Source organism: Hypomesus nipponensis, chromosome 17 (assembly GCF_054491055.1).
Source record: "Hypomesus nipponensis isolate SF chromosome 17, ASM5449105v1, whole genome shotgun sequence".
Taxonomy (NCBI): Eukaryota; Metazoa; Chordata; class Actinopteri; order Osmeriformes; family Osmeridae; genus Hypomesus; species Hypomesus nipponensis.
In genome coordinates, this window is record NC_140377.1 from 20,070,040 (window position 1) to 20,091,376 (window position 21,337).

The 21,337-nt window shown below is 44.8% G+C and overlaps 2 protein-coding genes across 3 annotated transcripts; both read right to left on the minus strand.

The window, feature by feature from the left end:
• Positions 1-31: 31 nt before the first annotated feature.
• LOC146253934 (tetratricopeptide repeat protein 39A) lies at positions 32-9,929 on the minus strand. Its single transcript, XM_084678098.1, has 18 exons — positions 9,559-9,929; positions 8,697-8,801; positions 8,031-8,162; positions 7,289-7,347; positions 7,072-7,139; positions 6,898-6,962; positions 6,400-6,499; positions 6,210-6,275; positions 5,989-6,097; positions 5,786-5,853; positions 5,411-5,470; positions 4,793-4,954; positions 3,705-3,796; positions 3,260-3,380; positions 2,473-2,584; positions 2,023-2,137; positions 1,208-1,324; positions 32-820 (listed from the first exon to the last, which is right to left on the minus strand). Exons 1-18 carry the CDS (start codon positions 9,591-9,593, stop codon positions 709-711), a joined length of 1,698 nt encoding a protein of 565 aa, XP_084534224.1. The 5' UTR covers positions 9,594-9,929; the 3' UTR covers positions 32-708.
• Positions 9,930-14,092: 4,163 nt separating this feature from the next.
• Positions 14,093-16,983, minus strand: tspan34b (tetraspanin 34b). Of its 2 annotated transcripts, none has more exons than XM_084678249.1 (7): positions 16,927-16,983; positions 16,162-16,377; positions 15,914-15,988; positions 15,591-15,698; positions 15,321-15,443; positions 14,986-15,078; positions 14,093-14,578 (listed from the first exon to the last, which is right to left on the minus strand). In XM_084678249.1, exons 1-7 carry the CDS (start codon positions 16,981-16,983, stop codon positions 14,519-14,521), a joined length of 732 nt encoding a protein of 243 aa, XP_084534375.1. In that variant the 3' UTR covers positions 14,093-14,518. The 2 variants fall into 2 exon arrangements, with proteins under 2 accessions (XP_084534375.1, XP_084534376.1); XM_084678250.1 differs by having other exon boundaries at positions 15,315-15,443.
• Positions 16,984-21,337: the final 4,354 nt, after the last annotated feature.

Here is a 21,337-nt window from a genome sequence, read left to right on the forward strand (position 1 = left end):
TTGAGAAGTTGTAACACATTATTGGTCATTCCACAAGCCTTCAAGTGAGTTGTGTTAAAATAATTGTTATGTTTATTCTTACGACATTTGCACAGCCTGTAAATATACTGTATTTCCAGTTTTTAAATAGTGTGTAGGTGTATACTGGCTAAATGATTTCACACTTGAAAAACTAAAAAGGTGAAATATTTACTATTCTGGAAGGCGCAAAATCTGGCATCTGTAATATGTTAATCTACAGATCTTTCCCACAATACTGACTTTCACTGAAGTCATTTCTATATATAACTGGTCTAACAGTGTAATCCAACATCAATAATTGGCCTAACAGCATAATACAAATGTCAATAACCAGATAAATCACATTAATTTTTTGATTATAATACAGTGTCCTCAAATGAGATCACTTCTAAACATACAGCCCACATAAGCCTAGTGCTGATATATAGTGTGTGCATGTGAACAGCGCACACTGATGTAGCCCGTGTTTGAGATATTGGAAGTGTACACCTTCCTCTCAGCCCTCCACCAGGAAGGGACCCACCAGCTTTGAAGCTAACAGTCTTTGCCCATTGGCTTGGCCACACAGAGAGGCAGTGGATGTTAACAGAAGGACGGTGTCCCTGGAGACCTCCAGAGAGGCTCCGATGGGGGGGGGGGGGAGAGTCCAGAGTGTCCTGACCACCAGCTCCAACCCTCCACAGGCCCCTACAGTTCAGTGATCTCATCCTGGTTGCCCGTGTCTGCCCTCAGCTTGGACAGGGCGGCGTGGATCCGAAACTGAGTGCGGGACTCCATGGAGTACTCCTTGTAGTTATTTCTGAGGGAGCAGAGAACAGGATATGGATTCAGAGGCAGAACCGGGTAGCACTGTGCTCCTGCCTCCGAAAGACTAACGCGAAGAGACGCCACATTTTACATTTTGTCATTTAGCAGACGCTCTCATCCAGAGCGACTTACAGTAAGTACAGGGACATTCCCCCCCGAGACAAGTAGGGTGAAGTGCCTTGCCCAAGGACACATCGTCATTTGACACAGCCGGGAATCGAACTGGCAACCTTCAGATTACTAGCCCGACTCCCTAACCACTACACAGAGGAAACAAGCGTGGCTTATTGTTTCGTCCGACCGCTTCGTTGTCTTTGTAATTCCATTCCAGCCAATACAGTTTTGTGTACATTCCTCCAGCCAGTAGAGGGCCACTCACTTGGCCTTGTGCAGTAGTTTGACAGCTTGGTCCTTGCATCCCTGGTTTGAATAGAGAAGGCTGAGTTCCAGCAGGGCATTGGGCACCAGATAGTGGTCAAACTTGATCTTCTTCTCACTGTGGGGGCGGGGGGAGGTGTAGAAGACATGCTCAACAACACACTATGGAACACTCGTAGTATCAAATACAAAACACAACGCTATTTACAATGGCTACAATAAAAATCTAGAAATACTGTTGGTGTTGATAGTTAAAGGCATGTGCTCTCAAGCTGGTTGGCGATCCCCTGTTCTAATTCAACAAATAATGATTCATCATGCAAATCGAAAATGGAAACAAGCACTTCCTACGTCACAGATTACATTGAGGAAAATGCATCACAAAGCAGGCGAACACTAGAATAGCTACACTCCAGCTGTAAAACATAGGCTTGGCAAAGCAACCATCTTCGGCATGTAAATATTGGCGCTATGACTTAAGGAGCTTGTTCAGGTGGTTTATAACCTCCAAACCAACAACACACTGTTCATGCTCGATTGATCAGGCAAATGTTTTCCCATAAAGAACCTCACGCTGTATTCGAATCACATTTACACAGTGGATACAGGAGGACCCATGCCCTGAAATTCTATATTTTGGACATTCATTTTTGACCGTTTCCAGTGTCATGTCTTTAGATAGTATTTCTTATTTTTAGGACTTATTTGAATGTCTTTCTCGACCTCGGGAGGAATGACTTCAAAGCCGATCCAAAAAGACAGTCCCTCGAATAAAGGCGACGGATCGTCGCGCGAGTGAGGTGATGTGTTGCTGACCTGCTGTGGACCTTGTTGAAGCACTCCTCAGCAGCCTGGTACTGTCCCTGGTTCTTCAGACACAGCCCCTTCAACAAGTGGATGACACAGCGGTCGTCCACAAAATACTCGTTCCCTGTCCGGGAAGAGGAGAGGAGCCAGACAGAATGATACTCCACTCCACCAGCTTCACATGCGTCCTCGAGCCTTAAATCAGTGATCCCAGAAGTCATTTTCCCAGAAGTTGAAATACTTTTAAGCGCCAGAATCAAACCCGCACACGATTTATGGGAAACATGCTAAGTAAGGTTTTATATCTAACTGGGCAGGGCAGATTGATGTAAGATAACATTGCATACAAGTGTAGTGTCCTTAAAGGGGAATTGGTCTATCATCAATAATGTCATGTATTCATTTAGCAATGCTCATGACAGTGTCCTGCAGTAGGGCTGAAGTAGTGTGTTGCAGTACCGGGAGACTCCAGCAGGGCGTGCTCTGCCTCCATCAGTGTCTGCAGCATCCCCTCAGTCATCTCTGGGCGCTTGCTGATTATGGTGAAGCCGTTCCACATGTACATCATCTCCTACAACAGCACAGGAAAACACAGTCAGGACTGCTGGGGAAGGCCAAAGGTTAGGGTTCACACACCTCTCCCTGTACTGCATGTCGCTTTGGAGAAATACAAAATGAATACATGACATTATTGTTATTATGACACAGAGATAGAACGAAGGAACAAAAGTGAGTCAGTGAGAGAGAGAGAGAGAGAGAGAGAGAGAGAGAGAGAGAGAGAGAAAGAGAGGGACAGAGAGAGAGAAATATATAATATATCATAAAATAAATATATAGATAACAGATTTTTGGGTCATGTTTAAGCTGACACAGTACTGGCTCCACAGTATTACACGTTTCCCTCCTTTAGGCTGCAGCCAGACTCCCATGTGACCAGACTGGTCGTTCACTGCCCTGGGACGGTTCTTGAAACGAACCCCAACGCAGGTCAACCTTCCAGCTGACCTGGTCCCAGACCCATGCTCTATTAACTCTTCCTCCAGAGACACTATCTCCTTGGCTTTGCTCTATCGGCAAACCCCTGAGATTTGTTGCCGTCTCACGACCCTTTATCTTCGAGGCGAAGCCTATCAATCCATCACCACCGGCCCTTCATCTTTGTTTCTGCGTATCTCCGTAGAATCTTTGTCATCGCAGCGCTCCTCCTCCGAGAGAAAAGAAGTAAATAAAGATGGAGCCAACTCACCAGCACAGGCACAGGAAGCTTGACGGGAATTTTTGCTTTGTATCGTCTGGCTTTACGGACAGCAAACTTTTCAGTTGGGGGCGACTTCCCTGCTATCTTCTGCTTGAAGGTCGACACCTGTCTGAGAGAGAGAGAGAGAGAGAGAGAGAGAGAGAGAGAGAGAGAGAGAGAGAGAGAGAGAGAGAGAGAGAGAGAGAGAGAGAGAGAGAGAGAGAGAGAGAGAGAGAGAGAGCAGGAAGGAAGGATGGAAGGAAGGAAAAAAAGAAAGAGCAAGGACAGTCGGAGAAAGACAAGAGGGCTGGTCACATGGTGATCCACACTGCAAGGATTCCGGATTTGGATCTCCGCACCGCGGCTACACCGGGCCCGACTGAGCTGACGCCGAGGATGCTACGGTTCCTCAGAGAAGGCCCACCCCCCCCCCCCTACCGGGGGCGTGTGGTACCTGAAGAGCTCCACCTCATTTTCCCCGAAGGGTCTGGCCTCCTCGTGGGGCAGCATGCTCAGGTAGGCAGCCTTCATGTACACGTACATGGCCTGGAGGGGGACAGAGCGGAGACGTCAACACCTTGGGAAAGGCACGGCACATCGGGCGCGGCCTAGGCAACAGCACCTTCATGCATGGAGGATACAGAGCAGACTCAATGAGCGAGAGGTACTTCCAATTCAAGGATTAACATGTGATTAAATGCTGCACTTCCTGTAGGGAGTATTTACATTTACATGTATTCATTTGGCAGACGCTTTTATCCAAAGCGACTTCCAAGACTGTACTTTGCATGCTAAATTAAATGGAACGTTTGGACATAAGGTAAGAGGTAGTAATGCATTTAACAGCATGGCTTTGCACTCTGTGAATAGTGTAATCAGATATGATTAGATAATAAGATGTCTATGCTGTATTATGTCAACTGCCCTCTTTCGTCATCCTCAAAGATAACCTCAGATGACTGAGGTCTCGTAGGACTTCTCCTGACAGCATTCTCAAAGATAACCTCAGATGACTGAGGTCTCGTAGGACTTCTCCCGACAGCATTCTCAAAAAATAACCTCAGAGGACTGAGGTATCGTAGGACTTCTCCCAGCAGCATTCTCAAAGATAACCTCAGATGACTGAGGTCTCGTAGGACTTCGCCCGACAGCATTCTCAAAAGATAACCTCAGAGGACTGAGGTATCGTAGGACTTCTCCCGGCAGCATTCTCAAAGATAACCTCAGATGACTGAGGTCTCGTAGGACTTCTCCCAACAGCATTCTCAAAGATAACCTCAGATGACAAAGGTCTCGTAGGACTTCTCCCAACAGCATTCTCAAAGATAACCTCAGATGACTGAGGTCTCGTAGGACTTCTCCCAACAGCATTCTCAAAGATAACCTCAGATGACTGAGGTCTCGTAGGACTTCTCCCAACAGCATTCTCAAAGATAACCTCAGACGACTGAGGTCTCGTAGGACTTCTCCCGACAGTATTCTCAAAAGATAACCTCAGAGGACTGAGGTATCGTAGGACTTCTCCCGGCAGGCTCTCCTCACCTTGGACCAGCGGCTCTCCTGGCTCAGCAGGTCGGCGTAGAAGTAGGCCATCCTCCACACCCGCTTGTAGGTGAAGCACCACATCAGCTCCCAGTAGCACATGTGGTGAAACTGCTTCCACTGCTGCTGGGCCTTGCAGCCGGCCTCAAACAGCACCACCGCCTGGCCGGGGAGAGCAATGCAACAGCGGGTCAGGCGCAGGTAGCGGACATGACGCCTTGAGGGGCTTTCGTGTTCTCCTCGGGTCATTCTGACCCATCAGTCATTGTGACCCACCGTCGTTTGCGACAACTTTACCGCATACAAAAACAAAGTGAAGCATTTTCTTTTAACCGTTGGGCTGTCTCAGACCCCCCACATTGCGAATGTTAAAATAAAATTATTTGTATTTGCTTTTGTATTGGGTAAAATTGGGTAAACACAACAATGGTTCGTTATGAACCTTTTGGTCATGTGACCCGAAGGCAGCACAAGGGTTAAAACAAATCTAAACTGATTGACATGCTGTGAGCGGATTAGGGTTAGACATTTGTAGCTCATGGACGTACAAGATGGCGCTAAGGTTTTTTTGTTTGTTTTTTGATTCAATTAGATGAGTCAGATGTTTGTCAGTCCCACCTCGTCGATGTTGCCTTTGATCTCCTCCGTCCTGCCTTCAAAGAAGAGGAAGATAGCCCCCTGACCAGAGAGAGAACCACGCTCAATTATTGCAACACCATAACCCTACATACTGCACTGCTGATGTTTGGGCAAGACCTGCAACGACACCTTACACAATGGAAACCACAGTTTCTCCAGGCACACCTACACTACCACAACAGGGCCAGAGCCCACATTAAAATCCTATTAAAACGTGCAACAATGTTTGCCTGTGGCGTCACATGCTGTGAGCACACATTTGGTTCACTCGCTCCCTCCCTCCCTCCCTCCCTCCCCAGTCAGAGTTTGCTCTGGGTTGGGCGGAGGCGTGGGCGGAGGTGTGGGGGGGCTCACCTGAGGGTAGCGCAGTCGGAAGGGCTTCAGCAGTTTCTCGGCGTCGGCCACCTCTCCCTCGCCTGTCCCTGAGAGGGGTCAGAGGTCACACGCTGGCCAGGAGCAGACAACACACACACACCCACACACACACACACACACAGGGGTGCACAGTCTCCCACACAGACACAGGTACACGTCCCGTCCACGCGCACCTGTCCTACCTAGGATGAAGGTGAGGAAGGTGTAGTAGCAGAGCAGCAGGAGGGCACACAGCATGGAGCGCAGGTTGAGCGCTGTGGCCCCGTCGTGAAGCTGGGAGAGACCGTACTCCTGCACGCACACACACACACACACACACACACACAGGGAGAGAGAGATATATACATTGGAGTCACCCGACCCAATCATTTTACTATGTTCTATTTATGCCGTGCGACCCTACCTTGTCTCCTGAAAAGCCAGCAAACTCTAAAACTTTGAGTATCCGGGGAGGAAACAGAGAGAGAGTCTGTGGGAGACAGTACAATTGATTGCAGAGGCATGATTACATATATATAGATAGATATAAATACATATGTCGAACAACAACTCTCAGCCAACTAATGGAGTAAGTGTGGGCTTTTGGGACGTACCAAGTTGAATGCTCCGATCCCAAACGCCACCCCCCCCTCTAAGTGGATGTGGTTGGGCCCACGAAGCGAGTTTCGAGACTGAATGAAGCCATGCAGCTCCCTGGGCGATAAAAGGCAATTAAGTCATTCATTTACCGACATGATTACACATAATTACATAATAGGCCCTAATAACGCATAATTATGCAATAAAAACATGTGTTAATGGACCGATGTGCGCACCTGACAGAAAGGCTGCTTTTGTGTGTTTTTTTTAATTTTTTAAGCGAAACATATTTTATATTGTCCATGAGGAGTTAACTTGGGTGACTGTTCACTCCTGTGACTCACAAACCTGGCACAAATCAACACTCTTCAGAAGTAGAACTTAACTTGGTTCCTGCATGTTTGGCCACGTCACTTCCACCTGTACACTCATATCTGGATGTGGGTCATGGTGGGGTATGGGGTCCCTGGATCTCATCCCCCACCCTTGCTCCTCCACTCTGGTCAACTTACTTGTAAATGAGGTAGCTGTTGCGAACTTTGATTCCTCCCTTGATAAAACTCACCATGTTCTCATCCTTGAGTAAGAGGAAATAAAAAAACACAGGACTTCTTCTGTTGTTTTTGTTGCTGCGGCATGAAGACAGGTACAACCTGTTCTGGTTGTTTGCGAGGGAAAAGTCTCACCTGTAGGAAGGTGAGAGCAGATCTCTGGAGCTGGCACTCAGCGTAGCACACCTCTGCATGGAGCTGCTCTGCAAACACAAACAAACACACGCTTTTTGAGTAAAAATCGTTGTAAACAGTTGCAGGAACGTGTCACATGCGAGTGAGATTTGAGATTTGGTTTGCAGACGGGACTCAGTCTTTAGTTTTGGGATGAAACGAGTCTGATGCTGCCCACCTTCAGTCAGCGCGTCTCCCGAGGACTTGCTAGCCAAACCAGGGGACTTCTTTCGAAATCTGAAACGAGAAAGAGGACGTCAACCATCTGATAACGCATCCAGCTCAATAAACCAAGCATGTTAGCGTGTGGCTGAAAACTCCCAACCAATCCAAAACAGTTTCCCCCTCCACTTACAGTATGGCTCCAGAACAGTCCGGCACTCTCCATGCAAACATAGGGAAATGCTTGGGAGCCGATTACCATGTAAATGCTCTCATTTACCTGTCAGTGACAGCTTCTGGTCAGGGAGGACTAACTGTGGTTCATGCTGCCCTGTCCAGAAGCAGTAGCGCACGTGCCATCCCTTGAGGCCAAAGTAACCATAAAGGCGGGGTGATTTTTCACCCAGCCCATTGAGGGGAGAGCATAGCCATCATTCCCAATAGCTAGCAAGACATCTCATGAAGGAACTATTCTCGTAGTTCCACTGATGGTTCATCTAATCCCAGGTCAAAAGAGACCTTTTTCAGGAGGGGACAGTGGAACGAAAGGCTCTGTTCGGACCATGACGGCCCTCCTGCTGATGAATGGGGATGGCGTGGGGGCGTGCTCAGAGTGCGGATCATACAATGACAATCGGGGGGGGGGGGGTCAACTTCTTCTCCAGGGCGTGTATCGACCCCCCCCCACCCCCCCCACCCCGACTTGTTGTTTTTACCTGTTTTGGGGTGGTCCTAGTCTTAATGAGGGGGGTGCTCACCTCTGACACACTTCCTGGGCGGTCTTCATGGTGTTGCCGGCGCTGGTGATGTCCTCCTGCTCGAAGGTCATCATGGCCTGCATCTCCAGAACCGTGGCGTAGATCAGAGCATGGTACATGCTATCCTTCGCCCTGCCCCAGAGCGCACGCACACACACACACACACACACACACACAGTATCTAATGACAAAATATGATCATGCAGAATGCAGACTGGTCACAGGCTACCCAGGTCCGTATCTTGCCCAGAAGCCAAGATAAAACCCCAACAAGACCGTAGTGTTATTATTGTGTCTGTCTATCTCTTCCCTCCCACACTTTGCCTTATGTGCTGTTGATTTTCCGGGCCGCCGCTCTGCTCTGCTCTGCTCTGGGCGTCAGCTTCAACAAACACTTCATATCCTGGAGAAGTGGTCTGACACCTTGCCTTAGCTACCAGGAAGAGCTAAATGTGATGTGACACCACAGCCAACGCTCTCACAACTTACTGGACAAAGTCACTGGTTGAACCATAAGAACCACTAAAATGATCAAAAAGGACGATGATAGTAATCTACTGCTTAGTCTGACACGTATTCATTGTAAGGTCTAACAAGGTCTGGCCCTGGAACAACCAGTCCAAATACTGTGCTGTCCACTTGAGATAGAAAAGCGGTTGTAGTCACCGTGGCTGCAGCTTGTCCAGGCTCTCGCTGAAGTGGTTGTTGAGGAAGAGGTCCAGGGCCTCCATGCACTCATCCAGACACTCCTGCAGGCTCATCTGAGCGGAGCTGTACACACACACACATTTTAAGTACATAAGCAGAGTTCCAGGAGAGCCCCTACAGTATAAGGCCCCTTGTGAGGTGATCACATGGTCAGAAGTAATGGTGGTTACACACACACACACACACACACCCACACACCCACACACCCACACACACACACACACACACACACACACACACACACACACTCTCCTGGGAGTCCTGTGTAGTCTTGGAAGGAAAGGTATACACTGTCCAGACAGCAGTGTGCTTTGCAGCATACACAACTCAAGATGTCGTCTGTTTACATAGCATATGGGCCTGAAATCTATAGCTCTCTCTGGGCAACAGTAAAATGTTAATGACTTGCAGATAAATATTGTCTGTTTTGATGGGCTGAAGGGCATTGTTCTCCGAGGATTCAATTGGAATAACTTAAGTACAATGACTCCTGTCGAACACAGTTTAAACTTATTATTTTAGCGTTCTTTACAAGGCCTTGAAAGGGTTGCTCAATGAGGAAGGAATGTAACGGATATGCTGTGAACGGCAAGTAGCCTAATCTTTTTAACACAAAGTGGAGGAAACGAAGAGGGTGGGTGGATCTTATAGAAATTACGTTTCTTTTTAAGTAAAGAACATTCATTTATATTTAGCTAAGGCTTATAAAGTACCACCAAGAAATACATTTACAGTTTAAAATAATATAATACTGTCGTACTGTAAAGCCGTTTAATACCCGACTTTCGGAGACGGAAAACGATAAGCGATGTACACTTACGTCTCTGTGGCAGGTGCATCTTTCCCATTGGACATGTTTGTCTCCCCGGGCGGCGTGCCCACGCACCTGTGTAAAAGTTGCCTATTCAGGACGGCTTGATGAAAAACATGAACAATCTAAGCGCGTGCGAATGAAAGTCTGTTTAGCAGATTTGTGGATTCCGCGTTTAGATGTGTCACATTGACTGGGGAATTCGCGATCACTGTTGGAATAGAAAACTGAGATGAGGTGGACAAATGTATTCCATTTGCAGGTCTCCTCGGCCGTGACGTGAGGGCGGGGGAACCAGGGAAGATTGGGCATCGAGATGACTCCTCCTAACAAACTTCGAACATGTCTGTTTGCCACGCACGCATACACACCGTCCGCATAACATTTCTACCTTACTGACATAACTTTTACCTCAACAATATTCCACAGTGTGACTGGCTTTAAATGTCATCCATGTTGTAATGGTATGTTAATTAATATGATGTTAAGTGTGAGTACACGTATATATCCTGGATGGCATCAGTATATTTTGTTTCGTGATGTAGCCTATATGCTCAAGAGCGAAATTAGTTCGTAAAAATGTTCACGTTACAAGATGTCCTTCTGGAACTTTTACGACACTCAATTCGTGAACCATCAAGAAGTGTTTCGTATTGACCAGTGATCAGGTGGGATCACAATGTTCCAGTAGCGGTTCTAGACAAATTTTACTGGGGGGGCCAAGGGGGGGCCAGTGTTTAATCAGACGGGCACATTAAAAAACGGAAACAAATTATATATGAACATTAAATACGTAAATTTGCTTTACATTAAAATGATATAAAATGCTCTGCCTCTCCCTCTTCCAGCTCCTCAACTCTCTCAATACATTGATATGTTTCTCTAACTTCACTTCTTTATTTACTGGGGCAAGAAAGGCTGCAATGTCCCTTCCTCGGTTCATGATGACTACTAGAAGAAGAAAACCGTTAACAAAATAAAACCGTTTTCTTTTTATTTATTATTCAGTCAACTCAGGGGGGCCACGGGGGGGGGGGGGGGGGCAGGGACATTTTTACAGGGTACTGGCCCCTGTAGGTCCCCGTGTAGAAACGCCCCTGCAATGTTGTCATTAGAAGAGGGAACAATTTATTCTTCTCCGTGACCCTTTACATACACTCCACAGCATTTTCCAACTCCCTAGAAAGAGAAGGAAAACCCTAAAGGTAAACAAGAAGTCAAAGCCATTCTGATGTTACAGCTCGGCCTACCTATTGTAAGTGAACACTCCCAATTCCTTACATTTGATAGATTTATATTCAAACCCATGTCAAAAGATCATTAATTAGGGTTAGCGGCATATAGGGTGATAAAAATGTTTGCCCCCACCAATGTTCAATACAAATGTGCACATTTGAATATCATCCAAAGAGATTATGTAAGAATGATTACATGATGGAATGAAAATCTGTCATATTATTGGTATGTATAGATTGTCTATCTACACCATAACCTAAGACTGGAGTGGAGATAAAACTGCAGCACTTGACACAACTATGCCCCCCAATAATCTCTGTTCAGTTTGAGTCCACGCATTGCTGGTTTGTTGTATGACAAATACACAAGAAGAAATGTCTATGTAGTGGAATTCTATGCCATTTGTAATACATGTAACTAAGTTCTCAGTCTAACAAACAGTACTTCTGAGGAAAACAGTGACTTCCATTTAACTTCTGAAGTTGCTAACTCCCTCTAACTCCCGTATCCCTGGTGACCCACCTTGCTGCCTAATTTCCCCTCATGATGTAGATTGCAATATGACTAACAGCAGCATGGTGTTGGTCATGGTGGTCACTCAGCTAGACGAGGGGAAAAGAGGAGGGAGTCAAAGCCAACTCCTTCCATGACATTAATTTTTGAACATGGTTTCCCAGACACAAATCAAGTACAATCCTTCAGAAACCTTTCGAGGAGTCTCAGTTTACTTATTTTTCTTCCATATGCCTGGTAATATGTTTATAATACATCCCATAATATAAAAAAACAGATCTGTATTATAAATCTATAGAAATATACTTTCTGTTGCACAAAACGTAATGGGACATTTTTACAGACATGGATTTCAGCCTCGTCCTAGACAAAAAATATGTTTTCAATGGAGATTCAATTTCTCTAGGTCCAGGTTAATCCATGTCTGGGAAACTGGCTCTATATCTACGAAAGGCTTTGTCTCAGAAAGCAGGAGAATGGTTTGCTGCTGCATGCTGCAGTGTCCCAGCTTGACCACAAGGGGGCAGTGTAGCTCCATGGCCAGCCTCACCTAAATTGTGCAGATGTCCCAAGCAGCAACTGAGCGTAGGATGACACCCTGCCCTCTATCACTGCAAAGATCTTACCAAAACGCCTCTGAGTGGGGGAGAGACAACAGGGGTGTCCCTCAAGGGCGTCTACAGTTCCTCTTGTGTTTTCTTGATGTAAGAGGACTTCTTGATGGAGAGGGGATTCTCCGATCTCCTCACATGCATTTTAAGAAAGGGGTCACACAGGTAGAGGGAAAGACGCACAGGGCTCATCAGGATATACGCACAGGGCTCATCAGGATACATTTACATTTAGTCATTTAGCAGAGGCTCTTATCCAGAGCAACTTACAGTAAGTACAGGGACATTCCCCCCGAGGCAAGTAGGGTGAAGTGCCTTGCCCAAGGACACAACATCTTTTGGCACGGCGGGGAATCGATCCGGCAACCTTCTGATTACTAGCCCGACTCCCTCACCGCTCAGCCATCTGACTCCGCGGATAGACGCACAGGGCTCATCAGCATATACTCACAGGGCACATCAGGATAGACGCACAGGGCTCATCAGCATATACTCACAGGGCACATCAGGAAAGACGCACAGGGCTAATCAGGATAGACGCACAGGGCTAATCAGGATATACGCACAGGGCTCATCAGGATAGACGTACAGGGCTCATCAGGATATACGCACAGGGCTCATCAGGATAGACGCACAGGGCTCTCGAGTCTCATGGGATGAACTTGTTCACACAGCACATGTTTGGGTACAACCACCCTGTAGCTTTGGTGAAAGCAGAGTCCTCGAAATCGAGGGTTGAATTCTCTAAGCCACAGCACTTGAGCCAAAGAGAAATAGAGATGTTCCAAAACCAAATGAATGTAACATCGTATACTCCAGCCAGATGAACTAATCTTACAAGCTAACACTCGTTAGTTAACTCGTTAAGTTTACAAGTGAAGTCCAACTAAATATGGCCGCAGTGGTCTGTCTTTTGGATGTAAATACAGTATCCACAGGACTGAGTGCTAATGAAAACTCTGCATCACTGGACCAATTAAGGGGCGCTTTTTGGCCTCATTATGGCCTCTCTCATCTTGATCATGACTGTGTTTCAGGCTAACGAGATGGGGTCTGTTGCTGCCAAGTCCGTATAAGAAGTCACCAGGGTCTTTGTGCTGGCCTGGTGCACCATTACGCTTCCCTGTGACACAAACAGGCCACGGCTTACAGAGATATGCATTAAGACCGGGCAGCTACCAGTCCAAGTGGAAACAAGGTTAATGAACAACACCATGGACATTGTTTGCACCTGAAACCCTTACCATATCTCTGTACAGGGTTACTCTATAATTGTTATCAACAGATAACACTGTCACGATTAAAGAACTGGAGAAAAACAACATAAAATGTCTGTGTAAACTTAAGTGAAGTTTGTAGGGATAAAACACGTAGGCCAACAAATAAAGTCTGCAACTGTATGCAATTGTCATATAAGGGTATGCAACTCTCATTATAGAGTACTTTGTTGGCCCAAATGTTGAAAAAAAAAAAAACCCTGGTCTAATGGCAGATGTTGAGGCCTGAGTTCTTAGCTGTGCTGGTTATATCCACTCTGGTGAACAGAGCTGTGTCTCACCAACAAGATGGTGAAGCAATTCTCCTTCCAGGCTCTGCAGAAACCAGTGAAGCCAGTGATAGACCACCCTGCACCCAGAGCAATGCAGATGTAGCTGACCTTGACAAACTGACCCATGTAGGTGCCTGGGACACCCAGGACATGCTGCACCATATCTGATCCGAACACCAATTCCCCAGGGAGCAATACTCCACTTATTTAGAGGGTGGTAGAGCTGAGGTCTGTTGTTTTTCGAATAATGGTACGTTCAACTAGGAATCTTGGATATGAACTGTAGCTGGCTAATAGATTTAGAAAAAGTTAGAAAACTGGTCAGGATTATTTTTATATTTTTAATGATTTCTGCTAACAGTATAGTGTACCTTTAGGTAACACATTACTGCACATAGAATGACAGCTAATTATAAAATACTTACATAAAGTATCCCACAAAAGCAGAACAAATACCGCATTCATGTGCGCCGATGGTCATGTTTGTCCACTTTAGTGCAAAATATTTATTGGAGTATAATTGAAACCGAATATTCATATGAAAATCTTTAAATAGAAAACATGGAAACAGCACAAAACACTAGGAAGAAAACAAAGGGACAGCAAGTGTAAAGCTTTATTGAAAAACGTCAACTTTACAGTTGCATTTAAATGTTAATTGCTAAAATAAATCTTAAAAATAATTTAATCAGCTTTGAAATCTCCACTGCAACTCTAGCTACATTATTACAATGAAAAATAAATTGGAAATTTTCCAACGATATTGACCAGTAATGTCTTTTTGGTTTGTGATGTTAGTCAACTGGCAGATCAGTGAAAATGCACAAAAGGCCACTGTTGTAGTGTCAATAACTAGAAAGTATGTAAATACTGTAACAAACATAAAAACGAATTTCATAATATATCTAGTGTTGATCCCTTAGATTTGATGAAACTCTCAGTTGAACGAAGCTTCATTAAGGTCCTTGGCTCTTCAGCTTCATGCAGACAGAGAACGTGTGTCTGTAAGCCCGAAGATTATGCTTCTGTCACAGCTCGAATTAGTTGCTGTAAATTGATCTCAGTCTCTCTTTGAGCCGATTTTACAGTACAGAGTCATAGAGAAAACCATTGCCAATATCTGTGGGATTAACAAATAATAATGTGAATTAGCAATCCATGATTGAAAAACCTATGGCCTCAGTGTCGCAGTTCTATGGGTGTATGTGAAGCCCTCTGTGACATGCTTGCGTGTAAAAAGGGCTATACAAATACATTTGATTTGATTTGAGTGTCACTTCCTCTTTGTATCATTTGCAACATACATGTATTGAAAAATAGATGGCGTATTTGTATGTGTGTAAATGATTGGCTATGCATAGAATCCATTTACAAAAAAAACAAACATACTATGTAATGTTACAAGCCAGAAGGAGGAGAGAGAAAGAGAAAGAGGGAGAGAGAGAGAGAGAGAGAGAGAGAGAGAGAGAGAGAGAGAGAGAGAGAGAGAGAGAGAGAGAGAGAGAGAAAGAGAGCAAAAGTCCATACCTCTAGGGCTGCAATGCCCAATGCCACACCTGCAATCACCGCTGAGTTCTCATCAATCAATTTCTTGAATTTTGGGAAGCAGCCAGTCACGGTCTAGAGGAGAAACAGAAAACGGCTAAGAACAATAGAAAGACCAGAAGTACAAGGAAGTAGTACACAAAATAAACAGACCATTAACATACACGGTGCTATTTGCAGAGCTATCAATTTCAGCTAAATTGATATCATTTGTCATCTAACAATCCATATCCTGTTGTACTGTACAAAGTCAATAGTGATGGTAACAGTTTGGCTTGGGTAAATCCCCAAAGGATGAATGAACACAAAGCTAGTACCGCATCTGCCAAACCACAAGGCCTTGTTGTGTCTAGGCAGCACTGTGGTGGGTACTGGCTGCCCAGCATGAAGAACGGAGAGCCATCAAAGTCTGAGGAGTTGTAGAATCCACAGCACTTTAGCTGTTGGGAATGATAATACCATTTATATAAGATTTTTTTTTTAATCATATCTTTCAAGTGATTTAGCCTTAACATGGCTTAAGAGCAGCTATATACACCGCAAATATTATACATTTGTAGATATCTTGCGTGTTGGGGAGATTGTACCGTATCCATTGTAGCATTCCAAAGACCAGTCACATCTGGATTTTTTCCATAATCCTTTTTTATGCTATCAACTGCTTGAGTGCCCAGCTTGCTGATCAAATCTTCTGCCTGAAACATAAATCAGTCATTATCCCAATGTAAAGTGGCAGTTTCAACGTTCACCTTCCAAAATAGTGAGGAGATCAGTGAAATAGTGAGGGAGTGAGGGAAACAGGGAGGGAGGGAGTTAGGGAGTGAGTTGAGTTGAGGAGAGGAGGGAGGAAGGGAGTGAGTTGAGGAGAGGAGGGAGGAAGGGAGAAAGAGAGCTAGAATTGCCTCCTTACCAACGGCTTAAATACCAGGATCACCACTGCACCAGCAACCTCTGCTATGAAGACCACCAAAACTACTATAAAGAACTAGACAAAGATGAAAGGAGATGGCAGCAAAAGAGAGAGAGTAAAATACCTACACAACATCATTACCACGACATGTATTAAAGTGGTTCATCTGCTTGTTTGTGTATACTAAATATTGGGTGAGTGTGTGTGTGTGTGTGTGTGTGTCAGGCCTTATTCACAAAGTCACTGACCAATAGCAGCATACACCTGCTCTCCCTGACGGCCCCACAACAGCCCAGGAAGCCGATGATTAGCAGGAGAGCTCCTATTGCTATGAGCAGGTAGCCCACGTTGAGCAGCTGGTTCAGGCCCTCCGGTGCGTCCTTGATGCCCTGGATGAAGCCCAGGATGGAGCCACTGTCGACCTTCACCCATATCCCCACCCCCAAGATGGCTGCCCCCGCCACCTGAGACACGAGGTGGAGACATACCAGGAAGGAGAACAAGTAGGAAAGAGAGAGGGAGATAAGGTTACGGGAAGAGGGAGGAAGGCGAGCAAGAGAGGTGGGAATGTCGGTGAAAAGAGACATGTATGTTGAGGATACTTATTGAAATGTATACTGGGTATTTGATGTTTCATGTTATGAACCGAAGTTTAAAACAGAACCACACATTTCTTTTGGGTGAGAGAACACATTGTCAATTGTTGTGTACAGACGTTTACTCCAATCTTGTTGTGTTCCAATCAGAAGACTGAAAAGTATCTTCACCTGCTTGGACATTCATTGTTTCGTTCACCTCGCACTTTGGACAACAAATTCACAAGTCCATGCCTCTTATCTTTCCAAGCCAAAACCATGAAACCTTTTGTCCATTGCACGTCTATAAAAATGCACCTGTACTTGTGTGTCCCGTAAAAAATATAATGAAAGTGTCAGATGATGTTCTGTACATGCGTCATATGCCCTTGAAGCTATTTAAACCTTTCTCAACCTTGTATAAACATGTGTACTTACAAAGATGATGCCGTTGAAAACAAACATCATAACTTTGAGAAATCCAAAGCAGCCCATGGTTAAAGCAGGTTCTTCTTTTCTAGAAGAAAGTAGGAGAGAGGAAGTAAACATGTAAACAATGATTGAAATTAGATCTAAGGACTTATGAAGTATGAATAGGATTATTGCTTCTGTTTGTGGAGTTGGCTATACAGTTACTTTTTAGGTACTCATCACAAAGAAGGGTTGTTTGTGATAATTTACTATCTTTATTCAGCATTTTCAGGGAGCCACAAAGTGAATATTCCCACCCAGTGAATAAAATGTCCCACCCACAACTTCCTACCAGATAATTATTTTAACATATGAAGTGGGCGAGCTAAGGACATAATTGGGGCATTTTAAGCAGTTCCTGGACAAACATATTATCTTGTGAATCACTCAGTTGCAATACAATCCAATTTCTCAAGCCATTGTGTATCATTGTGATAAGGTGTTTCTTTAATGCATTTACTCGTTCGTCATGGGTCCAGTGAGGTGTCATATTCTGGTGATGACAGTTGGTGACAAATTAACAGACTTCCTGTACACAAGGATGCTGTTTGCTAGCTCTGACGTGTTGCTAGGAGACCAGTACTTTGTCAGGTAAGTGAGAAGGAAGAGATTGGTGGGCCCAAAAAAAACAAACACCTGGTCCTTTCACAAGGAACGGTTCTCTATCAACTTTTCGTCCTTAAACACTCAAGAGTGCCCTTGCTTTTTGTCCACCCCTTGCAATATTGACATTAAACATTACAACCACAATGGGGCTGGGGTTAGGGCTTTGTTTAGTGGCACACCTGCGATGACAAACTCCCACACCTCTTTATAGTCTCAATACAAATGGGTTTCGATGGACAATTATGGATAACAAATGTTATGCAAACATTCGGAATGACATAAAAATCACACTAACCCCAGAGCCTCATCAACATTATGCTGGAAATGGCCCTTTACATTTACGCATTTAGCAGATGCTTTTCTCCAAAGCGACTTCCAAAAGAGATCTTTACAAAAATCCATAGGTCACTTATCATAACAACAAGATAGCCCCAAACATTGCGGGTAGTCAAAACATGAAGCATACACTGTGAAAACTAAATAAGTCCCAAAGGGAAGAACCATAAGAGCATGTAGTTGCACAAGTTACAATTAAACAATTTAACAACATGAACCTCTTTGGTTGGAGTTGTTTAACCCTATTTCCTATTCAAAATAAAATTCCTTAGCAAGCCATAGACATACATCAAATGTTAAGATCTATCATGGTGGATCATTTTGAACAGCTCATGTGAAGTCAAGCATGTGTAGGATGATAAGTGAGGCCCATGTGGGCACGCAGAATACGGACTCGAGAGTTTTTGGGACAAGCTTTTTGCGTGGGAGACTCGTCGCGTGGCGGCATACCTTTATCACGGCTCCAAGGAAGTAGGACTTTTATGGTTCTAACACTCGTTAGCCATCAGTGGAACATCTGAATACAGTTGGCCATTAACCCCCCCCTCACCCCCTCACCCCCTCACCCCACAGACAGACACAGAGGGTTTATGAGCTTGTCTAGTTCTGGTTGAATGTACTATCTGTGGACCATCTCAGACTTTTTTATGATCCCTCTAGTTGACCTTTAACTCTGTATGTCCAGGGCCCTTCACACTGTGCATGTGTGTGTGTCTGTCTGTGTGTGTGCGTGTGTGTGTGTGTGTGTGTCTGTCTGTGTGTGCGTGTGTGTTTGTGCTTGTCTGTGTGTGTGTGCGTGTGTGTGTGTGCGTGTGTGCGCAAAATATGAACACATGGATGGGAACCGTGCCGTTTGTCTTAAAAGGACTGAACAACAGTCTTGTCTTTGATCTATACTTTGGCACCCTGTGGCTTCTCTAGTATCACCATCCTTCCATTTTCCTTGTATAGCATCTTCCTGGTCTACCTGGGAAAACTGCTATGGATGGACAGGGGCCTAAACGAAACAACCTTAGTAAAGACTCGGGGGCTGGTAAACAGATAAACAGGTTTCCAAAAGAGGAAAGAAAAGCTCAATGATTAGCCAGAAACAGGTTAATCATAGGACAGGACTATGGTAATGGGTACGTACTGTAGCAACTCACATGCTGGGGTTACCCTCTTTTCTCAGCCCGGAGCGCTTCCTCAAACATGACGCAAGTCACTCCTCAGAGGCAGTCAGCTGTGATTTAGCACGGTTACTCGTTAACAGCTCGAGTCACATGCAAATGACCAACGAACGACCTCAGCATCCACTTCCACATGTCATCCTCGTGAGAGATAACAGCCATTTTGAGCGTGCGTGCCATCTTGAGTTTTAAATTTTTTTCTGTAGAATATTGATGTTGGCTTGATTTGTTTTTTACTGATCTCAGCCAAGGCACTTTGGTCCATGAGATATTCCACCTTTGAACAAGATGGGGTTCCCAGAGATTATAGTGAATAGACCTGATTTGTATATTCAAAACAGTTCCATAACACATTTACTTTTGCATGTGACATCATCCAATGATATGTACTACATTTATAAACAAACAATGAAGAATAAAGAAGAGGCATGTTGAGTTTTAAACAGTTTCCTCAACATTATGTTACTGAGTCATGCTGTAGAGTCTGGGGGGATAGGGGACTGCTGACAGACGCTTCCTGCTATGACAAGGTGGAGTCAGGTGGCTGAGCGGTTAGGGAATCGGGCTAGTAATCTGAAGGTTGCCGGTTGGATTCCCGGCCGAGTCAAAATGACATTGTGTCCTTGGGCAAGGCACTTCACCCTACTTGCCTCGGGGGGAATGTCCCTGTACTTACTGTAAATCGCTCTGGATAAGAGTGTCTGCTAAAATGACTAAATGTAAATGTGTGACAAGAATGGTTGAGCCCTTCAGTGGTGTACACAAACAATTAGCTGAAAGAAGTTTAAATGCTTCTGTACAGTCTTTTAAATACGCCACACCGATTCTAGATAGTTTAGTTTGGCGACGAAGCTCGTGAATATATTCCGAGCAACCTTGGTTACAGGTGACTATTTTCCAAATGTGGTTAGAAGAACGTACTTTATGATGATAGTCAACAAGGACCGCTAATTTCAGGGACAAATCTCATTAAGATTTGATAGGTTTGAAAAGTTTGAAGGGAAAAAACATCTAACAAAGACAAGCCTTAGTAGGATGAGTACGATTTTTACCGTCTCAAAGGATGTCATTGAAAGAAATAATTGCTGGCTAGAGACCCCAGGAGACAAAACAAAGGCCCATTGTGGGATCCTTCCTAAGTTGTCATGGTATCAAGTAGTATAGAAAAACATCATCAAAACTACAACTACCATCAAAGTTTAGAGAACCCACAGTCAAATATGAGCCCTTTCTTTCCCTACCCACCATTCCGACCAGTGGAGGAGAAAACAGGTTAAGTGGAGACGAAAGGTGCGGAGGAGAGAAAGCCTCTTACCGTCACTCAGGTGATGATGGTGTCAGTCAATGAGAGAGCAGAGCGACTGTGAGATTACAAGACTGGAGGAGCGTTCCCTGAGAGCGATCTGACCGTCCCTCTCTCTCTTGCTCTCTTTTTCTGTCTATATTCTCCCGTTACCTCCCTTCTTGTCCTGTTTTGTGACTCCAAGTCAGTTATAAACAGAGGGGGGAGGGGGACATGGGCGAGTGAGTTTGAGAGAGGGAGGGACCGTGGGAGGGAGGAAGAAGGAGGGAGAGCGCACAGTGACAAACAGGTGGGAGTGATTGGAGAAGGCAACCATTCTCTGTGGACTGAACTATACCTGGGGGAAAGAGGCAGCACAGTTGTCTTTGTAGCCACAGCAATGTCACTAAATTACACACACAAACTTTCCTGTTGTCTACAGATAAAAGTCAATTCCAATATGTGTTGTGGTATATTAGAGAGGTTCTGAGAATTCAACCCTGACACTGCGACGTGCCTGCTTGTTAATCAAAGGTTGTGGTGAGCGAACTGACCACATCAGGGCGTGAGCTTGGATCCTGCTGCAGGTGCCTGTGTACAACTTCATTCAATGCATCTTATTGACATCCATTTCGTGTAAAGGTTAGCTGATGAATATCCCGTATAATGCATGTTGTGACTTTTAATACCTGGAAGTGGATATTTTTAAGCGCATGGTCTTTAGACATGGACATGACTAAGCCTCGTACAGGTTACTTAATGGATGAGATGAGTGAAGGGGTTGAATCACAACAGTTGTGGAGGAGGTTGTATGAATCTAATTGGAAAGAGTATCTATTCTAAGTTTTGCATCACATATGACCACAATTTCACCGGCTCACTCCCTTTGACGTCAAACTTAACATATTTCGATTGTGTCTGTAAGGCTAACAGAAAAACAAATGTGCTGATAGGCTCAATACATGCAGTGAATGTGTGTCTGTGT